Genomic DNA, 16,335 nt, shown 5'->3' with positions numbered 1-16,335 from the left:
GGGTTAAAAAAAAGAAAAGAATCTATATCTTGGGAGAGATTTATTGAGCCACAATAGTTCAAAAAATAAAGATTCACTCACTTATTATATTAACAGAACCTAACAAACATAAAAGCTATTGGCAAAACAGATATAGATTTTAGGTAGACTTTTCTGTTTTAAAGTGTAAATAAAAAGTTACATTTCTGGATTAAAATCCAAAATATTATCTCCCCCCCCTCCAATAAATAACTACTACCACGATTAATTTCCCCCTGAAAACAGTAAATTACAGCTGACCCTGTTTAATATTCCTCTCCCTCCTCATCTTCTTCAAATGAATCAATCCCCACCTCTTCATAATCCTTCTCCAGAGCAGCCATATCTTCTCTGGCCTCTGAGAACTCTCCTTCCTCCATGCCCTCCCCAACATACCAGTGAACAAAGGCTCTCTTGGCGTACATCAGGTCAAACTTGTGGTCCAGTCGGGCCCAGGCCTCAGCGATGGCTGTGGTGTTGCTTAGCATGCAGACAGCCCTCTGCACCTTGGCCAGGTCTCCACCAGGAACCACAGTTGGAGGCTGGTAGTTGATACCCACCTTGAAGCCAGTGGGGCACCAGTCCACAAACTGGATGGTGCGTTTGGTCTTGATTGCCGCAATGGCCACATTGACATCTTTGGGCACCACATCACCACGATACAGCAGACAGCAGGCCATGTATTTACCATGACGAGGATCACACTTCACCATTTGATTAGCTGGTTCAAAGCAGGCATTGGTTATCTCAGCCACTGACAGCTGCTCGTGGTAGGCTTTCTCAGCAGAGATGACCGGAGCATAGGTGGCCAGAGGGAAGTGGATACGAGGGTAGGGCACCAAGTTGGTCTGGAACTCTGTCAGGTCAACATTCAGAGCTCCATCGAAACGAAGTGAGGCTGTAATAGACGAGACAATTTGGCTAATAAGGCGGTTGAGATTGGTGTAGGAAGGACGTTCAATATCAAGGTTTCTGCGGCAGATGTCATAAATGGCCTCATTGTCCACCATGAAGGCACAGTCGGAGTGCTCCAGGGTGGTGTGGGTGGTCAGGATAGAGTTGTAAGGCTCCACCACTGCTGTGGAAACCTGGGGGGCTGGGTAGATGGCAAACTCAAGCTTTGATTTTTTGCCAAAGTCAACAGAGAGCCTCTCCATCAGCAGGGAGGTGAAACCAGAGCCAGTGCCTCCACCAAAGGAATGAAAGACCAAGAATCCTTGAAGACCAGTGCACTGATCTGCCTGTGTGGAGAAAATATCACAAAGTTTGCTATTTGTGCAGAGTGGGGTTTGAATGTCAGATTTTGTGCAGTTGAGGGCAACATTAATTAAAACATGGGGATTCCCTTTAATCAATTACCAGTTTACGGATCCTGTCAAGGACAGAGTCAATGATCTCTCGCCCAATGGTGTAGTGTCCACGGGCATAGTTGTTAGCTGCATCCTCCTTTCCTGAGATCAGCTGTTCAGGGTGAAAGAGCTGACGATATGTTCCTGTTCGAACTTCATCTGGGAAATCAAAAGAGCAAGCGCTAAGAATACAAATTCATCTATTATAGGAAGTGCTTTTTATTAGTTAAATTAAGGTCAAATTCAGAGCCCTACTTACCTATGACAGTGGGCTCCAGGTCAACAAAGATTGCTCTGGGGACATACTTTCCAGCCCCAGTTTCACTGAAGAAGGTGGTAAAGGAATCATCATGGCCACCGATGGGCTTGTCACTAGGCATCTGGCCGTCTGGCTGGATTCCATGCTCTAGACAGTAGAGCTCCCAGCAGGTGTTCCCCATCTGGACACCAGCCTGGCCTACATGGACAGAGATGCATTCACGCTGCAAGACAGAAAAATGAGCAAGATAACATAAATTCAGTGTATATATTCACACATATATACATACAGGAGAAAAGGAAACACAGATTACACTAAAATACCACAAATTTGGGCATAATTATATTTTACAATTGCTGTCAGAATTCAAGGAACCAATCTGGAAACTCAGCCACTAGATGGAAGCAAAGATGCGAGAGAAAGAAGATTAACAAGCAAAACACATTTTTGCTGCAGCTGTCACTGGATGTCATGCATTTGCTATGAGCAGTCAGGAGCTGGAATGGAAGCCGAGTCCAGAGAGCAACTAAGCATTTGTTATACTTTAAACATGACCTAAATTTAAAAAAATCAACAGTCCACTGGCAATCAAAGCCTGCACTGTGTTTTCCTCAGTATTTTTATGCATGTGAAGCCTAAAATAAATTTAAAAAATGGTTTAACTATTCATTATACAGAGAACAAAAGAAGGCTTTTTGCTGTATCACTTTACATGTCTTGGGTATTAGATCACACAGAGACAGACTGCTTTGTGGTAAAATTTGATTTTTCTACCAGTGAGATTATTAGTCTGACATGCCGTTTAAATGTTGAAAATATTCATTTTTTGAGTTACTGGGATGATGTCTCGCATTTTTATGTTAACGCTATGTTTTCCAATAATAGTAATGCCAGAGAACAAACCTAGTCTTTGAACTTCAAGATCCAGCTCATAAAACTTTAAACTGAATGCTAGCCTCTTGCTGGGAATTTTGTGTAAACTCTGACCTAACCATCTTTGTTTGGGGCATACATGAAAAATAAGTCTACCCAGTTTGTATTTCAACAACTTGTCACATGTGGTACGCTGCATTTCCACACTAGTTTATGTCAGGCAGCTATTTTTACATGTCCCCAATTTTCTCTTTCTCTGTGAACAGATGGTGACTCAGAGTATGGTATTGGTGGTGTAAGTGGTCTAGAGACCATATTTCATTTATTGAAGCAAATATATTTGGATATATTCACTATTGTAAGTCTTATAATTCACATAGCCATTTTTCTTGCGGACTTCTCGGTGATGACCCTCATACTTGCCTGGGCTTCTAGGTTAGCAGAGCTTTGTGGAACAGTTATTTTTGGTTCCTCGTGCTAACCTGACACCTAGCTGTGAGGGCTGGCTATTCCTGTAAACACTGACTGCTAGTCCCCAAAACAGTAGACCTTTTGTAACTTATCTGTTGAAAGTGTGTGTTAGAATGATTTTGCTGTTTGGAAGCTGAGATATTTTTATGTCTTTAAGTATAACGAGTACAGTAAGTTGTAGGTATTTAGGGCTTTGTCATAGATAAATCTCTCTCCAACTGTCAAACTAAATTTTTATTCAGACTGTCAGGGTGTGTCGAGAGAAAAACAAACATCTCTGAGGTGTCTCAACACTTACTTGACATTCCAGTTTTGTCAGTGATTAAAAAGCCTGCGTTGGAAATAACTAGTCGCAAGCTTGACACATACGGAGTGTAAGAAAGGAACATATAAAGACATAATAAGTTTGTAAAAGATTTTTTAGGTCAGGAAGCATGAAAATTGATTTCTTAACGCCCACTCTCACAGTACACGTTTGGAAAAAAAGAGATCAAGAATCAACAGATGAATTATATGTCATGTATTTTGTTCATATTGTTTTAGAGTCCTCCAAGAGATATGCCATATAAATGGTCATCTTGTATATTTGAATGTTGGTTGAACATTTGGTTATTACCATTTAGTTGCATTTCTTTGTGCCAGTACTTCTGCCTGTATATAAACCTTGGTCAGGTCCAACATGTAAGACACATTTTGCCAGTCTGACATTCATTAGTTTTGAGCCACATGCACTGTATAATACCACACTTGCCCCAGAATCTGCTTTATCTAACCTAAAACCTACTTAATGGATATTCATAGTTTCTAGTTAATTGTTTCTCATCAAGACCATCCTGGGATGTTGCTCCTGATATAAACCAAAGCATGTTTCTGGGGATGGTTCAACATTGGATTCTGATAAATAATTAATATGTCTAACTTATGATATTTTTAAAATAAATCAAAGTTGCTGACCTATTTGAAAAGCTGCATGGTGAGGATGCAATACTAGCCAAGCAGGTTGATGGCACCATCAACAATTCACGTAACACGGTTTTAACTGTCACCTTTCAGCACATTTGCGCTGCAGATTTTGGATCAAAGGAAAGCCTCTCTTTTGAACTTAGCACTCCCAGAACATGTTTAGGTGTGCCTGAACTTGTCGTTAAGTGTAATACTTAGCCTGATTATGGAATATATATTGCTTAAGGAAAGGTAAAGTTTGTGAATTTATGTAAAGTGCTCTGTCTGTGTAGATGTATTAATTTGTTTCTTTAGTGTTATATATACACTAAAGAAACAAAAGAATCCTACAGTTGCTATACAGGAACTAAATGTTATGCATTAGGTCAATTTAATCAAGCTGGGTATACTGTAGTGTACACAGTGATACCATTTGGTTTAAGCAGTACTGACAGTGCTAACAAGCTGTGTTTACACTACACAGAGCAAACAGAGGTAAAAGGTCAGGTATGTGTGTGTTAGCTGAATTTCCTGACAGTGAAATATGCCACTAAAAATTCAACATAACACAGTAATCACACATCAGAGCTAATAATTGAGGGTCCAAGATCATATCCATCTCAGGTGGGAAAGGTTTGTTTCATTTGATTATGAACAGGTGATTTCTATTTTTAAAAAATGATATTTTAAATTTTTAATTTTGAAAAAGTAGAAAATAGGCCATGAATTTAATCTATGCCATTGTTTGTTTAACATGACAAATAGGAAAATATTTCCTGCTCTGCAGAACTACACACTGAGACTTACTTTGGACTTGATGATAGATATGAGACATGCCACACTTGCAAACGGGCTATGGTTGTAATCAACGCACGCCTTAATAGCAAAGAAGTATTTTTATTTATTCGTATTCTCAAAGCTATTTGAAAGAACCAAACAGTTCCCTAATTTGAAAACCACTAGACTGTTAATACAACAAATCCCCCCCGTTTTTATCTGAGTTAAATCTGCTTTGTATAGCTTCTCTCTGGTGAGGTGAAAGTGTCTAATCATCACCACTGCTTATCCAGGACAGCAGTCAGCTCAGCTTTACTGCCAATCATTGAGCTAAAAATCTATTTCTGCTGCAGGAGGCCACACGGGGAGCAGTAACAAGAATCCCTGCATCACCCACTTTAAATCTGGATCATATAGATTCGCTGGCGCATACTGTGGAAATGCACCTGCTTAGGAAATATTTCATAGATGATAAACCTTTACTAAACTTTGGAGAGGAAATATTTTTACAGTCTACTGACTACTGACAGAGTTATGCTTACCATGGTTGATTGTTAGTAGATTGGCCCGTCAAAGAAAAAAAAAAACACGAGTTGTAGCTGGCTTCAGGTTATGTGTAACCTCTCACAACGGCCGTCAATGTGGTCCGAGTGAGTAAGTAATGTCAGGTGGGCGCGGAGCTGTTACGGTATATTAGGCTGCAAGCCACTCCCACTTGTCTCTGACGTGGACGCGCGTTTGGAATGTGCAGGGTGATGTAGCACGGACATAGCTGAATATATATATAACTCTGAGCAAGATGCGCGAGAAACGGAAGAAAACCCTGAACTTGATCCTTTATGTAGTAGAAGTGAAGACGCTAACTATTTGTACTGTTTTTGAAAAAAGGTGGCCATAAAAGTTCATGTTGTCAGCGAGTCATTTTTGTTGTTGTTGTTGTTGTTGTTACAAGACCTTGTTGGATTATTTTTGGTTACAGCACCATCAGCAGAAAATACTGTACATTATTAGCTCTAAAAATGCCTGAAAATGGGTGGAGATGTGCAGTCATGCTGTCATTCAACATTTTGAAAGCTAGAGGTCGTAGTAGTTTCATTATGGCCCACTGAGTAAGTAAATGTGTGACAACCGATGTCATGTAGTCTTTGTTTTTCCCTCTCCCGTATTGGAACCTGCAATTTTTTCATTACCTCTGTCAAGGAGGTCATGTTTTTGGTAGCATCTCCATGTCATCTTGTTTGAAAAGACGATAGCTTGAAAGGTTTTGAATGAATTCTGATTAAAATGTGTCAGGGTTTAGAGCACAGGTGTCGAACTCCAGGCCTCGAGTTGGTAATGAACTAATCATTTGATTCAGATGTGTTCACCTGGGGTCTTATCTAAAACCTGCAGGACACTGGCCCTCAAGGCCTGGAGTTTGACACCCCTGGTTTAGAGGGAGTTGATGATATCCACCCATTAAAATGTGGCTTACATCCACCAAGGCCCTCAAGGTCAACTTAATGATTTACTGATCAAAAACTGACAAAAAGTTTTATAACTTAGTAACTATGATTACAAGTTTGAACTTTTACCTTGTCTTCAGTGTCAATAAAGTGATCTGAAGGTCAAAGTGTAATATAGACCTATTCTTACTGCCATTGTTTGTTTTGGCAAGATATGTGCATATAGGGAATGGCAAGATTAAGTTTGTTTGAACTGCCTTTGCAAAGTCAGATTAGGTCAAATGTTCACAAAATGTATTTTATCTTTAAAACTATGCTTAAAATTCTGCTACCTTTGTTAGTATATGGCAAGATTTTGGAAGTGATACTTCCACTTGTCCTTGTAGGGTAAGGGGGTGCTATTGCGGCTACCAAGGCAGACCTTGGACAGGTTGCCAGTCTGCCACAGGGCTAACTAACAGAGGCTGAGAACCAGTTGCACCTATGAGCAATTTGGAATCACCAATTCACCTAACTCCATGAGTGGCATGTCTTTGGATTGTGCTTTTCTTTGTCTCACCCCCAATGGCTGTCCTCTGGCCCTCCTCTCTGAACCTGGTTCTGCCAGAGGTCCTTTCCTGTTAAAAGAGAGTTTTTCCTTTCCAATTTTGCTAAGTGCTTACTCATAGGGGGTTGTTTCATTGTTGTTGTTGTTTTTTCTATATTATTGTAGGGTCTTTACCTTACAATATAAGTTCCTAGAGGAAACTATTGTTATGATTTGGCGATATGTAAACACAACTAAATTGAAATGTAACTGATCCCAAAATGTATTAACTTTAAGAATGACCTGCCGAGTTAGTTAGAAATATCCTGTAGTATAATGTTACACAATAAGCTATTCATGCCCAATGATTTATTTATTTATTTTTTAGCTTTATACCACTAATGCTATGCTTGTTTTCCTTTTTAAATTATACTGTAATCTTCTAAGGAATCAGTATACAGTTAATTTATGCTGACTTTTACTTTGTTTTTTACACATATAAAGACCTCACAGAAACATAGAAATTATTTAAATCCTTTTCTGTCATTCTGCTTTGTTCTAGGTCGCAAAGGTCATCTCATTTTTTCCCAGCCCTAACACTGTTATGACCCACTAGTCTAAAAACTAATTATATGACATTGGAGAACTATACTCTCAAATAATAGAAGTGGGTCACAGCTTTATACAACACCCTTGATGACAAATCACATAACAGGATGTGTGTTTTTCCAGTGAAATCCCTGCTTGTGGAGGAATAGCATTAAATGCTCAGAATTTTTTACATTCAATATGTTTTACTGTACTAAAATGTAATGTAAGACTGCTTTAATTATAAAATTATATAAACTATACCATTGTGTCTAAAAGACATTAAAACACATAGCATATAGTACAATAGAGTTTAATATGATATAGCACTGAGCATTGTTAACACAAAAGAGCTTTGTTGTGTGATTGATATAAAAGAATATGACAAAAACGTCATTTACTCCTTTGGTAAGTGAGTCTCACTCCCTCAGGAGGGGAACTGAGCTCAAAATGAATAGTGCAGTTTAGACTACGGTATCACTCTTACTTCAGGTTAATAGTTATTACAATTATTTTCAAGACAAAAAATAATTACACAGCATGGTTTATATGAAAGTGCAGAGACCTTCCACTAAGTGCATTTAGTACATTAGTAACTATTTAACTTTTTAAAAATATTGTCAGTTTCTCTCCTGAGAATAATTATTCAATTCTATGTAGAATTTGTGAATAATACAACCACAGGTTGCTTTAATGTTTTATTACAAAACACTGAAAGTAATGAATCAACACTTCCATGTGTTTTGCGTTCAGCTCTTACTGTGGGCACCTGCGGCTCCAGAAAGTGGTTTAACTTGTTTAACATATCACAGAACTGAACAATATACAGTATATGTTGACTGATGTTTGTTATCCATACAGTGAAACAACTAGAACAGTAAGTTATGTTAGCACCTTGTTGAAGAATCAGCAAGAACATAGGAGCATGTATCATGCATACTTTATTTAGAAAGAACTCTTTCAGCAATCAACATAAATTTTAATAAGTTATAAAAACAACAAATTAGCCTCACAAGCCCAGATCCTATAAATGTTGGGACGCTAGTCAAAGCAAATAGTAAAGACAGAAAAAGATATTTGTCCATTATAATGTTAGTGGTTTAAAACATGAAAATCAAAACTGTGATATTATAACTTGCCAATATGGCAATGGAAAGTCAGTAATAGTGAAAAAACAGTTATTTGCACCATACTTCATATTCAGTAAAATAAACTTCACAGGTTTTGACAGGAGCATTTTCTCAGTCTTTGTGTTTATCTCTGACTGAATATTTATATTAATATAAAAAAAACAATTTCAAAGCATAATGTTTTTTTTATTTTATTTTAAAAAATGCTAAATCGCATAAGCTGCCACTGCAAACACTACAATGATAATTGCCAGCTGAAACTATAGGTTACCTTCCCCTCATCTGGAGTTTCCTTCTGCTTTGTGAAACATACACACCTGTACAATCCACTCAAAGACTAACACAATGAATAGGGTGTTGACCTCCTTTTGCATTGTCTGTCAAGTATATGATATTATCTTGGTCTCATCAGTAGGTCTGATTACAGTTCATATCAAATCACTATACACCTTAAGCCACAGGTATATAAAGCAGAGTATCACAGCTGCCTCGGGAACGACATCCTGTTACCGATACTTGGACACTTTGAAGAGAAAAAGTATGGTAAGATATGATTAGCTAGTGTAAAACTTATTGTAAGAACATGCTACTATATTCTGAATAGCTGTGAGACATTGAATATTCTTCAGGATTAAGCTGAATTGTCATGACAATCTGTTTCCTAATCTTGCTTAACCTTGTTGTTGTTTTTTTTATCTGAAGCCAACAATAAGTGTACTATATGATAGCTTAAATTGGGTTTGATAATTTGTTTCATAACACTCATGTAGACATGTGGGAAGTAAAGCAGTTTCACTCTCTGCAGCGTGAATGTATCTCAATTCATGTGGGCCAAGCTGGGGCTCAGATTGGTAATGCATGCTGGGAACTGTACTGCCTGGAACATGGGATCCAGCCAGACGGACAGATGCCCACGGACAAAATTGTCGGAGGAGGCGATGACTCCTTCAGCACATTCTTCAGTGAGACACGAGCAGGAAAGCACGTTCCCAGAGCAATCTATGTTGACCTGGAACCAACTGTCATAGGTCAGCACCAGTATTATTTGATATTTTACATAGGCTAGATAGTTTTTAATGTTCTATATTGATGTTTTTAAACAGAGCTATATATTTGTTTACTGTTTTTTTGCATTTCTATTTGTAGAATTTCAATTCATTAAACAACACCATCATATTCTTATTCCTCAAAAAGGTTTCTTGTACCAAAGTAGAAATAGTAAATGTTTTGATTTCTCATCCAGTAAATATCTATCAATGTTTTGTTGTACAGATGAGGTGCGTGCAGGAACCTATCGTCAGCTTTTCCACCCTGAGCAGCTGATTACAGGAAAGGAGGACGCTGCCAACAACTATGCCCGTGGCCACTACACCATCGGCAAAGAGATCATAGATCTGGTCCTGGACAGGACACGTAAACTGGTGAGACTTTGACAGTGTCAAAGCTATAGATTTGGAGTGTATTAAACATTTTGCTCAACTAAATGACTTAAGGGTTTTAATAATAATGAACTAATACATTTTCAGGCTGATCAGTGCACTGGCCTGCAGGGATTTCTCATCTTCCACTCTTTTGGTGGAGGCACTGGCTCTGGTTTCACCTCCCTCCTGATGGAGAGGCTCTCTGTTGATTATGGGAAAAAATCAAAACTCGAATTTGCTGTTTACCCAGCCCCCCAGGTTTCCACGGCAGTGGTGGAGCCGTACAACTCCATCCTGACCACCCACACCACCCTGCAGCACTCCGACTGTGCCTTTATGGTGGACAATGAGGCCATCTATGACATCTGCCGCAGGAACCTTGACATTGAAAGACCCACCTACACCAACCTTAACAGGCTGATTGGCCAGATTGTGTCCTCAATTACAGCCTCACTTCGTTTCGATGGAGCTCTGAATGTTGACCTGACAGAGTTCCAGACCAACTTGGTGCCCTACCCCCGTATCCACTTCCCTCTGGCCACCTATGCCCCTGTCATCTCTGCTGAGAAAGCCTACCACGAGCAGCTGTCAGTAGCTGACATCACCACCACCTGTTTTGAACCAGCTAATCAAATGGTGAAGTGTGATCCTCGTCATGGTAAATACATGGCCTGCTGTCTGCTGTATCGTGGTGATGTGGTGCCCAAAGATGTCAACTCTGCTATCGCAGCCATCAAGACCAAACGCACCATCCAGTTTGTGGACTGGTGCCCCACTGGCTTCAAGGTGGGTATCAACTACCAGCCTCCAACTGTGGTTCCTGGTGGAGACCTGGCCAAGGTGCAGAGGGCTGTCTGCATGCTAAGCAACACCACAGCCATCGCTGAGGCCTGGGCCCGACTGGACCACAAGTTTGACCTGATGTATGCCAAGAGAGCCTTTGTTCACTGGTATGTTGGGGAGGGCATGGAGGAAGGAGAGTTCTCAGAGGCCAGAGAAGATATGGCTGCTCTGGAGAAGGATTATGAAGAGGTGGGTGCTGACTATGTGGGGGAGGATGAAGAGGGAGAAGAGTACTGATTTTAATCCAGAGTAAATTTTTTTCTTCTGGTTTTCAAAATGTGGCTTTTTGCTTTTTTTGAAGTGAAAATAAATGTATCAGAAATATGACTACACTAACAATGTTACAATTTGTGTGACCAAATTGTGAACAATTTTAATACTCCATATTTCACAAAAACAGACCAAAATAACATATCTTTCACTGTGTGCTGAGTACCATGGCAAATTTACAAATCAAACCAAATCTAAAACCTTAGTTGAACATGTAAACATTTCAAAAACGTTTTTACATTTCTCTTATCACAGTGCCATTTAAAAAAGTGTTTATATTCATAGCAAAAGAGTACAATGTGCTTTTGGTGTTTTAAGATAGTTTCTTTCTCTGGTTTCTGCCTGCTTTAAACACGCTCTCTCTCTCTCTCTCTCTCTTGCACCTCCCCCCACTATCCTCTCCCATGAGGAATGCAAGCTATGAAAGGGCTCCTATGTCAATTTCTTTAAACCATTCAGCTGTGACTCTGAGAATGAACGCAAGAGAAAAAAAAAAAAAAACGACGGACTCTGGCTGGTGTTGCTTGTGTAGCTCATACTCAGACCATAGCCTGCAGCAACAATAGAATTCCAGTTCCATTTTGTATGAATCACTGCACTATGATTCAAACAGAGTGGCTGAAAAGCTGCATTAAAACTGAGCTCTACATTTCTTGGAAACTCTCTTTTTTAATCTTTTCACAATCTGTGATACATTATTGTAATCACCACACTGAAGTTTCTTTGTGTTCCATATTATTATATTTGATGAACTTTGGATTATCTTACTTGATTGTTTGTATGAATGTTTACTTATCATCACTTTTTTTGTTACCATTAAAGCATTTTCCTTTTACATATAATAACCCAAATAAACATGTCAGTCTTTCCATTTTGCTAGAGTAATCTCGCATGATTATTTATTTAGTGGTTCAACACAGACAAGTCTTTGTGTGTGTGTGTGGGTGCAGATGACTGCATAAAGTAGCATTATCAATCTCCTTGTCTACTGATTTTGTTATAGTGTATATGTATGTTAAGAAATGTGTGGGGGTGGAGTATTTGCATGCTGCAATATAATCAGCTCATTTAAGTTATGTGTTAAAAAAAAATCTAACTAATTTTGAAACTCTAAATGGTGCCATTGCAAACAGACACAAGCACACTGAGAAAAAGAAGTAGGTGGAAAATTGTCTTTAAAAAAAAAAAAAAAAAAAAAAAAAAGAAGAAGAAGCAGCAGCAAAGAATGTAGACAGGCTGGTGATGGTGTCTGAAGGAGAGCTGTTGAGGGAAGCTTTTCTGGCTTAGATGAGTGGACAGATCCAGAGAAAAGAGATATGAGTTAGAACAAAACAAAGAAGTAATTAGTGAAGAAAGCTAAACTAAACTAGAACAAAATATGTGGGATACTATATCTACTAGAAAGCTCTGACAGCGAATGACTCTTATAGATAGTCAACAGACAGACTGCTGGTTAGTGGACTGATGGGATCAAAGGTGTGCACAATGATTACAGAGGATCTGGGAAACGTAACGAGCCACACCTGCTACACACACAGACAGAGACGTGACATGCAGAGAAAACAAACGGGGGAAAGGAAAGAGAACACAGGAAAGTCAGAAGGGGAGTGAGGTGTATATAACAGTGAGGAAAAAAATGTTTTTCATAATGATCTTGTGTAGATAAATGTAAGGAGATATACCATTAAAATACGTATTGGGGACTTCCCTCTTCCCCCCCCAACTGCTGTTCCCTCCCACAAATGAGCTATGCAGCTGCCTGCTGTCATTTCCTGCCTGCCCCCTCCACATCCTTCTCTATATAAACTCCGAGTCTCCCTTTTTTCTGCACTTCTGCCTTGTGTCTGAATCCTCAACGTCGGTCGAAGGACAAGCAGACAAAATGGTGAGTAACTGTCTGGCTGATGACGTAGCCTTGAAATTTTCATTCTCTCTCCCCTCCTTACTCCTTTGTTTCTGTTGCATGGGTTAAATATCCAGGCTTTTTTTTTTTTAAATGCTTCAAGTCTTCAGTGTTGTGTGGGAGTTTACTTAAAATCAGATTATATTAAGTGATCATACTTTTGAGCTAAATTTATACAGAATTTTTTTTTTTTTTTTTTTTTTTTTTTTTTTAGGGCTTGTCTGAGAATTCGGTGAGAACAATGCACTAGTGTACTTGCATTTGACTAAAGGAGAAGTCATTTTTGTACTCTTGGGAAATCTAGGTCAGATCAGACAATGAGTTGAACTGTTGTCCTTTTCAAACCTCAATGCAGAGCTTTTAGTATAAAAAGAGAAAATATATAAAGTCTTTAGTTCCTAAACAAGCACAGGATACTGTTTTCACAACTACAAAGTAGTGAGCAGGGTAATCGTGGCAGTGGGGGATGGATTAAAATGAACAGGGAAAAAGAGGAGTGGTCTGGCCTACAAGTGAGAGTTAGTTCGCTGCCATTTTGCAGCTGTTAAGAATTTTAGGGTTGAAGGATGTGGAGAGAAAGAGAGGGTGAGACAGTCATCCCTTCCCGTTACACGGCGCTATGGAGCCGGACAGGATAGGGGAGGGGAGACACAAAATGGGGAGGGATGAGGAAAGGGAGGAGATTCAGGATTAAGAGGTGGGGGGTAAGGTTTTCTTCTTGATGCATGACCTTCCTGTTTGCCATACAGGATTGTATGTGGCCTTTTTTCCCTCCCCCAAGTTATAAAACTATCTTTTAGGCAAATGAGGAGCTTGCAGTTATTAACTGTATATCCTGTCCATTCAACTGTTAAAAACCCAGAGTTCAGACACTGCGTTGCTTGTATTATATGCACCACTGAAAGCTTAAACATTAGTGTTCTGATACACTTTTCAGTAAGCAAGCTTTCTCTCCTTACTGAGGTATTTCCTTTTCACAAATTGAACATTGTCTTGTAAATTAATGGGGGGTAGACTAAGGATCTCTAACAGTATACACTCCTATAAGTCCCCCTGCCCACCCACCCCCATTAGTACTCATTAAATAAGTGCCCCAGATATTGCTGTGCCTTTCAGCAGTCATAGCTAGTTCAAAATATGATAACTGGTGTCAGGCAGTTCATGTGTACATAAACTTGCTTTGTCTAATTTTTTTTCCCCCTCCCCCAGCGTGAGTGTATTTCTATGCACGTTGGCCAAGCTGGAGCCCAGATGGGCAATGCATGCTGGGAGCTGTACTGCCTGGAACATGGGATCCAGCCAGATGGACAGATGCCCTCTGACAAAACTCTCGGGGGAGGTGATGACTCCTTCAACACCTTCTTCAGTGAGACTGGGGCAGGAAAGCATGTCCCCAGAGCAATCTTTGTTGACCTGGAACCAACTGTCATAGGTCAGTAACGTGCAAATAAACAAGTACTTGCATATATTGTCATGGCTAATCTGAAAACTGATAAGATGGATGTAAACAAACAAAAATGACTCCAGATGTTTGGGTTAAATTTCATTTTCTTGCAAATTGTCATTGTGTTTTGTTTTTGTTATTATTTCTAAACTGTCACTGTCTGCAAAATAAAGGGACTCCTCTTAATTTGATGCAAGAATACAGGACACTAGCTCGTGCACTCCTAACGTTGTTTTTTTTTTTTTTTTTTTTTTTTTCTGTTTCTTGCAGATGAGGTGCGTACAGGAACCTACCGTCAGCTTTTCCACCCTGAGCAGCTGATTACAGGAAAGGAGGATGCTGCCAACAACTATGCCCGTGGCCACTACACCATCGGCAAAGAGATCATAGATCTGGTCCTGGACAGGACACGTAAACTGGTGAGACGTTGACAGTGTCAAAGCTATAGATTTGGAGTGTATTAAACATTTTGCTCAACTAAATGACTTAAGGGTTTTAATAATAATGAACTAATACATTTTCAGGCTGATCAGTGCACTGGCCTGCAGGGATTTCTCATCTTCCACTCTTTTGGTGGAGGCACTGGCTCTGGTTTCACCTCCCTCCTGATGGAGAGGCTCTCTGTTGATTATGGGAAAAAATCAAAACTCGAATTTGCTGTTTACCCAGCCCCCCAGGTTTCCACGGCAGTGGTGGAGCCGTACAACTCAATCCTGACCACCCACACCACCCTGGAGCACTCTGACTGTGCCTTCATGGTGGACAATGAGGCCATCTATGACATCTGCCGCAGGAACCTTGACATTGAAAGACCCACCTACACCAACCTTAACAGGCTGATTGGCCAGATTGTGTCCTCAATTACAGCCTCACTTCGTTTCGATGGAGCTCTGAATGTTGACCTGACAGAGTTCCAGACCAACTTGGTGCCCTACCCCCGTATCCACTTCCCTCTGGCCACCTATGCCCCTGTCATCTCTGCTGAGAAAGCCTACCATGAGCAGCTGTCAGTAGCTGACATCACCAATGCCTGCTTTGAACCAGCTAATCAAATGGTGAAGTGTGATCCTCGTCATGGTAAATACATGGCCTGCTGTCTGCTGTATCGTGGTGATGTGGTGCCCAAAGATGTCAACTCTGCTATCGCAGCCATCAAGACCAAACGCACCATCCAGTTTGTGGACTGGTGCCCCACTGGCTTCAAGGTGGGTATCAACTACCAGCCTCCAACTGTGGTTCCTGGTGGAGACCTGGCCAAGGTGCAGAGGGCTGTCTGCATGCTAAGCAACACCACAGCCATCGCTGAGGCCTGGGCCCGACTGGACCACAAGTTTGACCTGATGTATGCCAAGAGAGCCTTTGTTCACTGGTATGTTGGGGAGGGCATGGAGGAAGGAGAGTTCTCAGAGGCCAGAGAAGATATGGCTGCTCTGGAGAAGGATTATGAAGAGGTGGGCACTGACAGCGTGGGAGAGGAGGATGAAGAGGGAGAAGAGTACTGAAGAATCAAACATCATCACGCATTCCAAATGTTGTGAAAGTAACACATTCCCACCAAAATCCACACATGTGGTGATTCGTCAGTATTGTCAATAAAAGTTCTCATAAAAGTGTCGTGTGAAGTTGTGGACATTCTTGATCTGCTTAACCAGGCTATGTTAGCAACTGTATAACTTAAGTGTGTAATACTGCAATAGTTGAGTACTTTTCTAGTTCAAATGCTAATAATTGAAGTTATCAATTATACATATTTATTTTTAACAAGTTTCGGGCTTTCAAAGTGGAAGAAGATATTTTATCAGCATTATGGTGAGAGGTAGTATTAGCAAATCCAGAGACATCTGAAACACTGTTTTGACACATTACATAATTTATCATATACTTCTTTTTAAACTTGATATACACAATCCTGCTTTTGTTTTTCTTCCCATGTTTCTGGGCAGCTCCACTTCACTTTTAGAAAAGAAATTCCAGGCTCTGTTCAGTTTCCTGCTTCTCTTCATGCCAAGCTGAGTGACCAGTAGGCGTTTACGATTTACTCCTGCTTCCTGTACTTTTTCCTTAGGCCAGCAGGTG

General features: G+C 40.0%; 3 protein-coding genes across 3 annotated transcripts; 2 read left to right on the top strand and 1 right to left on the bottom strand.

The window, feature by feature from the left end:
* Positions 1-21: 21 nt before the first annotated feature.
* Positions 22-5,369, bottom strand: LOC147311753 (tubulin alpha chain-like). The gene is made up of 4 exons (XM_086267449.1): positions 5,232-5,369; positions 1,627-1,849; positions 1,378-1,526; positions 22-1,259 (listed from the first exon to the last, which is right to left on the bottom strand). The coding sequence occupies exons 1-4, from the start codon at positions 5,232-5,234 to the stop codon at positions 285-287; spliced, it is 1,350 nt and encodes a 449-aa protein (XP_086123575.1). The 5' UTR covers positions 5,235-5,369; the 3' UTR covers positions 22-284.
* A 3,781-nt stretch (positions 5,370-9,150) lies between these two features.
* LOC147311752 (tubulin alpha chain-like) lies at positions 9,151-10,894 on the top strand. Its single transcript, XM_086266197.1, has 3 exons — positions 9,151-9,406; positions 9,651-9,799; positions 9,905-10,894. The coding sequence occupies exons 1-3, from the start codon at positions 9,151-9,153 to the stop codon at positions 10,877-10,879; spliced, it is 1,380 nt and encodes a 459-aa protein (XP_086122323.1). The 3' UTR covers positions 10,880-10,894.
* A 1,768-nt stretch (positions 10,895-12,662) lies between these two features.
* On the top strand, positions 12,663-15,870 carry LOC147311751 (tubulin alpha chain). Its single transcript, XM_086265897.1, has 4 exons — positions 12,663-12,797; positions 14,025-14,247; positions 14,530-14,678; positions 14,784-15,870. Exons 1-4 carry the CDS (start codon positions 12,795-12,797, stop codon positions 15,759-15,761), a joined length of 1,353 nt encoding a protein of 450 aa, XP_086122023.1. The 5' UTR covers positions 12,663-12,794; the 3' UTR covers positions 15,762-15,870.
* Positions 15,871-16,335: the final 465 nt, after the last annotated feature.

Source organism: Aulonocara sp. 'chitande type north' Nkhata Bay, linkage group LG16 (assembly GCF_057382095.1).
Source record: "Aulonocara sp. 'chitande type north' Nkhata Bay isolate Kocher_YH1m ecotype deep benthic linkage group LG16, A_spYH_male_GT1.1, whole genome shotgun sequence".
NCBI classification, from domain to species: domain Eukaryota; kingdom Metazoa; phylum Chordata; class Actinopteri; order Cichliformes; family Cichlidae; genus Aulonocara; species Aulonocara sp. 'chitande type north' Nkhata Bay.
The sequence above is the reverse complement of the archived record's forward strand: the minus strand, read 5'-3'. Positions and strand labels throughout refer to the sequence as shown.

Bases quoted from the DNA above. Each gene is read 5' to 3' on its own strand.
- LOC147311753 (XM_086267449.1), bottom strand. The intron at 1,527-1,626 runs GTAAGTAGGGCT...TTGATTTCCCAG, and splicing joins CCTGGAGCCCACTGTCATAG to ATGAAGTTCGAACAGGAACA. The intron at 1,260-1,377 runs GTAATTGATTAA...TTCTCCACACAG, and splicing joins TTGACAGGATCCGTAAACTG to GCAGATCAGTGCACTGGTCT.
- LOC147311751 (XM_086265897.1), top strand. The intron at 14,248-14,529 runs GTCAGTAACGTG...TGTTTCTTGCAG, and splicing joins CCTGGAACCAACTGTCATAG to ATGAGGTGCGTACAGGAACC. The intron at 14,679-14,783 runs GTGAGACGTTGA...ATACATTTTCAG, and splicing joins TGGACAGGACACGTAAACTG to GCTGATCAGTGCACTGGCCT.
- LOC147311752 (XM_086266197.1), top strand. From the start codon at position 9,151: ATGTGGGAAGTAAAGCAGTTTCACTCTCTGCAGCGTGAATGTATCTCA. The intron at 9,407-9,650 runs GTCAGCACCAGT...TTTGTTGTACAG, and splicing joins CCTGGAACCAACTGTCATAG to ATGAGGTGCGTGCAGGAACC. The intron at 9,800-9,904 runs GTGAGACTTTGA...ATACATTTTCAG, and splicing joins TGGACAGGACACGTAAACTG to GCTGATCAGTGCACTGGCCT.